We start from the raw sequence: 5,454 nt of genomic DNA, 5'->3' as shown, positions 1-5,454 counted from the left end.
CCTTCGGAAGACAACTGCATCAAACCTTGCGAAAATTTCGCAAGGTGAATTTCTCCTTGCGAAATTTCGCAAGGGGATTTTCCTCATGGTGCGAAATTTTGCCATTTCGCACCATGAAGAAACCACCTTGCGAAATTTCGCAAGGAGGATTTAGGCACCTTGCGAAAATGCCAAATTTCCTCTGTTTCTCCACGCACGCACCACCGACTTCCCAGATATTTTTAGCAGTATACTTTTTCCTCCACTTCTCTGATGTTTGTTGGTGCAGAACTCCTGAGTTCTTCCAAGGCATTCTTCCATACAGCCAGGCTTTCATCTTTTAATGCCTTTGCAATTGTTACAATTGCAACTGGTAGAAGACCCTCGCATTCTTTAACTACCTCCCTTGCTGTGGGTTGCAATTCAAGATTATTCTCCACGGAATCACCTGCTGTCTTCTTAAATAAATGCCAAGCTTCTTCTTGTGATAGATGTTGAATTGGAAAACATTCTTGTGCGCCCATGTCTTTGCGTAATACGGCTTCATTTCTAGAAGCCAACACTATTTTGCATTTTTTCTGATCATCTTTAGAAGGAATTCCAACTTTCTCCAAATCAACTTCCTTCCAAATGTCATCTAAGATAATAAGGATCATCTCCTTCTTCAGTCTCTGCTTCAGTTCAACTGCTCTTGTGGTTTCATCTTTCCCCTGAAATTGGAAGCCTAACATTTCTGCAGTTTTTTTGTTGAATTTTAGCAATTCCTTCTTGAAGTTTTTCCGACTGTCGAGTCCAGGATGAATCTATATAGATTTCTGTGGCGAACAAATTCTCTTACTTAGCTTGTATAGTCACTTGTTTGACCAGCGTGGTTTTGCCCACACCGCCCATGCCCCATATCCCAATCATATTGACATCATCACATCGTAACCGCTCCATGATTTTTTCCAATGTCAGGTTTCTTGATTCGAAAGCTTCGTGACCTTCGAGAGCTGCAGATCCAGCCCCTGGCGGGGGGAGCCAATAAAATATTGTTTGAAAATCGCCTCCTTCTTGGCTTTTCTTGACATCCAGGGCCATTTTCTTTGCTTGACTGCTGAGCTGGTATCGTGAGATCAAATTAGGACACAACCCCTTGAAACAGCTCTTCTTTGCTTTCTTTTTATCTTCAATGAATTCCTGAGCATCCTGGGAGATGTCATCAGCTTGTGTCAGCCAGATGCGAACATCTAGTAAGATTTCACTCCCATGCCTATTAGCCTCGCCCACACGTAACTGCAGGCTCTCCCTTGCTTCACCCAGCTTCTCAACTTGATCCCGGAGTTCCGCCATGTTGCAATTGTAATGAAAGAGATAACCTAGCTGATGTCCAACTGGAGCAACCAAGTATTCAGCAACTTTTGCTGCAATGGAAATAACAATCTCCACCATTTTCTACTTTAAAATTCTTTTTTTCCCTGGGTAAATTGGTGAGAATTAAGCTAAAGCAGATAACAGAAAAAGGAATAATAAGGACAGAGGGCTATTGGATTGAATGTGAGAAATGAAAACAAGGAGATGAAAGGTTTTATCTATCGAAGGAGAAGAGTTTTGCTCCAAGAGGAGAGACAAGCACCAGGAATGCGAAAGGGCCGAAAGTAGGAATGGACAACAAACAAGGACAAAAGGGCTCCGGAATCAAAAGAGAGATAACCCAGCTGACGTCCAATTGGATCTACCAAGTATTTGTTATATTTATATAAATATATATATATTGTTGGTTAAAAATAAAGTGTAAGAAGAGTTACACTTTTGAAAAAATAACTTTTGAAAATAAAGTGTAAGAAGGGTTACACTTTTAATGTGTGAATTAAACACATGATTAAGTTTTGGAATGTTACAAAACTTAAGAGGTATTTACACATATGATTAAGTTTTGAAATGTTACAAAACTTGAAAGGTTAAGGAAGACAATGAGTCTTCTCATCTTTGTAACTTTATAAAACTTAAGAGGTTAAGTGTAAGAGAGTTACACATTTGAGATTAAATCATGTTTAATGTGTGAATTAAACATATGATTTAATTTTTTGAATGTTACAAAGATGAAGAAATTGAGGAAGACAATGGGTTTTTTCTCATCCTTGTAACCATTTTTCAACCCTAAGAGTGCTTTATATGACTTTTCTTCTTTTTGAAATCTTATGCAGAAAAGTGAAAAGGCTTGATCAATCCCAAGACTATTTCCATTAGTTCCCTAAAGATTTCTAGAAGTGGGAGGAAATAGAGTCTTTGGACAAAGTTCCAAGAACTTGTTTGAGCCTTTCTTGTGTTCTTATTCTTCTTGTTCTTATTTTGTAACTTTGAGAGTTTTATTGTATCAAAGTGAGTGTTTGAGAGTGTTTCTTTTCTCCATTGTATCCAAAATTTTCAATCAGTATTTAGTTAAGTTTTCTTTTTCAAGTTATGGGGAAATAGCTAGATGAGGAAAGCAAACTGGAGAGAGGATAATGATGTACTTGGATTGAACGAGAAAAACGAAATTAATGAAGGAAATGAAGGCACCAGAGTATTTGTTAATCAAAGAAGGAAAGATGGAAATAGGATGGATGGTGATGAGGAGTGAGAACGAGTGTGATGACAATCGTAGAGAGCAATAGTAATGGATGGTGAGTAGGAAATGAAAGGTAGAAACTAAAAGAAGAGAGCGCAAGAAATGAAAGGAGAAGAGTGTTCTGTTCCAAGCAGAGGGATGGTGAGTAGGAAAATGGAAAGACGAAACAGTGGTGAAATTGGGAACGAGTGAAGTTAGGAATGGATGATAAAGTGGCATATGGGTAGAGAGTGAAGTGATGGAGAGAGCTCAAGGAATGCTTGTGATTTGATTCAGTGTGAGAAAACGAGCACAAGGACAGCTAACGTTTTGAAAGCAAAAAAAGGCAGAGCAAGCAGGTCCCTGATGTAAGGTTGGATGTGAAGACTGAAAAGGAGATTAGAGTAGTAGGTATGAGAGAAAGCAGCAGCAGCAGGGTTCCAAGCAGAGAGAAATGAGAATACACCACCAAAATTGATTGATGATTTGAGTGTATTTAGGCATTTTTAACAAAAACAAGTATTTTGCAGCCTTGGATTCCAGTGTCCATTATTCACCTACTCCCACAACTCATTCTAGACTCAGAGTCACCCGCCTGAACTAATATTTTTTAAAGCATAGTAAATTATAGGTATTGAAGACGTTAAAAGGGAAATATTATTCGAACCTTTTTAAAAACCTTTTTATATTTAAAAAAAAAATCATCTAAATTATCTCTCATCTTACTCCCCTTCCTCCCTTATTCCCATTTTTTCATCTCCTTTAAAACAAAAATATGCCAAAGTGCCCTCATTTCTATTCTTTATTAATATTAGTTATTAGAATTTACTGTAACCAATGTAAGATACATTTGTCCAGTTAAACCTTAATTTTACTAAGACAGTGTTTGTTTTTTATTGAACCAAAAAAAAATTTTAATTTTTTTTATTTAGGTAAAAGTAATCCGCTGATATCAACTAACATAATTAAAGTGAATTTGTTATTAATATATTTAATTTAGTTATATTAATTAATATCAATAGATTACTTTTAGTTGAATAAAAAAAAGTCAAAATATTTAACTTTTTCTATTTAGAAAAATCAAACACCACCTAAGTTTTTACTATTTATTCTTATTATTATTAATTTATTTTTTAAGCATATAATTAAATTTTCTTTACATAAAAACAACATTAACTACTTTGTTGATGGGAAAATGAAAATTGCTCAAAAGATGTTTGTATTATTGAGACATAGCTATTTATATGTATAATGTTTTAAAAAAATATATGTGAATTTAAATGTATACACTTCCTATTTTTTATTTTAAAAATAAAATATTAAAATAATATTATATTTTATATAATATACCAGATTTTTATATTGAAAAGACAAAAATTTAAAAAGAAAAAATTTTTAAGTTGAGATATCAAAATAAATTATGTCTTAAAATTTTAAGATATTTTTAAAATATATGAAATAAATCTAAATTTTTTATATAATATTTTATTTTTTATATAGAATTTATTAATATATTCTATTTTTTTTTATAAACTTTTTAAATGAAAAATTATCATCCAACCCACCCAAGTTTTTTTATTTAGCAAGGGTATATTTAGTTTCTGGAAAATTTGAGGGAAAATGCGAGGGAAAGAAAATATAGAAGAAATATAGGAGGAAAGAAAAAAATGAAGGAAAATAAAAAATAAGTTTAAGCTTAATAAATTATTTATATAAAGATAAAAAAATTTAAAAATATATAAATTTTTAAGGAATTTTAATTATATTTGGTTTTCTTTTGTATTTTTCATTATGATACTAAACAAGAGAAAATCATTTTTCTTAGTATTTGTTTTTCTTTAGTAGTTTTTGGGAACCAAACATAGTCTAAAACAACAATATGGGTGACTCACTCTCACTTATAAGCATTAAAAAAATCATAAAAAATAGTAAAAAAATTATAATTTTATTTCCTTTTTATTACATAATTACCAAACATTTTTTTTTCTCATTTTGATGAAAATAAAAAATAAAATTGTAACCATCAACAAAGGAATACAAATACATGGTCTATAACTTACATGAAAGTGAGCTATCGGTTTTCAATAACAAAGACAAACATCTTGAGCCTTGGATGCCTTTACATGAACCACTATTGTGTATAGTGAAAAGGGGCTCCCATTATTAGGCTCAATCAATGGAAGCCTACTATAGCAATGAATGAAATACAGAAAAAGACCAATACATGAAATTATAATTAGTGACTTTAAATTGGGACAATTGTGTTTTAGGCCCAATTGGGCCCAAAAATTAACATTTGGTCCATACAACTCACATAATTATTAGAAAGGATATAAGATGTTAAGAGACTAATATACCCTTCAAATTTCCATATATTACCTTTTAAGGATATAAAATAGTGATGGATTAAAATACCCAATGACCTTTCACATAAGCTTTTTTAAAATTTGGATTTTAACAATTTTCATACAACTATTCACACAACCATAATAATTCTATTTTAACAATTTGGATTTTTCATTGTTTTTATATAAATAATTGAAAATCATTTTTCATTGTTTTTAATTTTTTTATATAAATAATTGAAAATCAGCATTATTTTCTATTTTAAATTATAAATAAAGAAAAATTATGTTCAAAAACTATTTTAAAAAATACTTTCTAAAAAAATGGTAATATTTTTATATTTTTTATATTTTCTTTTTGAAAAAACATTTAATTAAAAAATGAAAACTATTTTTAAAAATAAAAATTGAAAACCTTGTTTAGTACTATTTTTTATATGAAAATAATAAAAAGAATTAAATTTTATTCATTGATTATCCATTTTTATTTTTTTCCATTAGTTATTTTAATAATAAAATTAAAAAAATATAGTATGTTTACAATTAAACAAAGGAATTGGT

At 30.8% G+C, this 5,454-nt stretch overlaps 2 protein-coding genes across 2 annotated transcripts; both read right to left on the bottom strand.

Moving 5' to 3' along the window:
• Positions 1-221: 221 nt before the first annotated feature.
• Positions 222-710, bottom strand: LOC117930493 (probable disease resistance protein At1g52660). The gene has a single exon (XM_034851141.1). It carries the CDS (start codon positions 708-710, stop codon positions 222-224), a length of 489 nt encoding a protein of 162 aa, XP_034707032.1.
• A 103-nt stretch (positions 711-813) lies between these two features.
• On the bottom strand, positions 814-1,410 carry LOC117930492 (probable disease resistance protein At5g63020). Its single transcript, XM_034851140.1, has one exon. The coding sequence runs from the start codon at positions 1,408-1,410 to the stop codon at positions 814-816; it is 597 nt and encodes a 198-aa protein (XP_034707031.1).
• Between the last annotated feature and the right edge of the window lie 4,044 nt (positions 1,411-5,454).

Source organism: Vitis riparia, chromosome 14, assembly GCF_004353265.1.
Source record: "Vitis riparia cultivar Riparia Gloire de Montpellier isolate 1030 chromosome 14, EGFV_Vit.rip_1.0, whole genome shotgun sequence".
In the NCBI taxonomy this organism is placed as follows: Eukaryota; Viridiplantae; Streptophyta; class Magnoliopsida; order Vitales; family Vitaceae; genus Vitis; species Vitis riparia.
The sequence above is the reverse complement of the archived record's forward strand: the minus strand, read 5'-3'. Positions and strand labels throughout refer to the sequence as shown.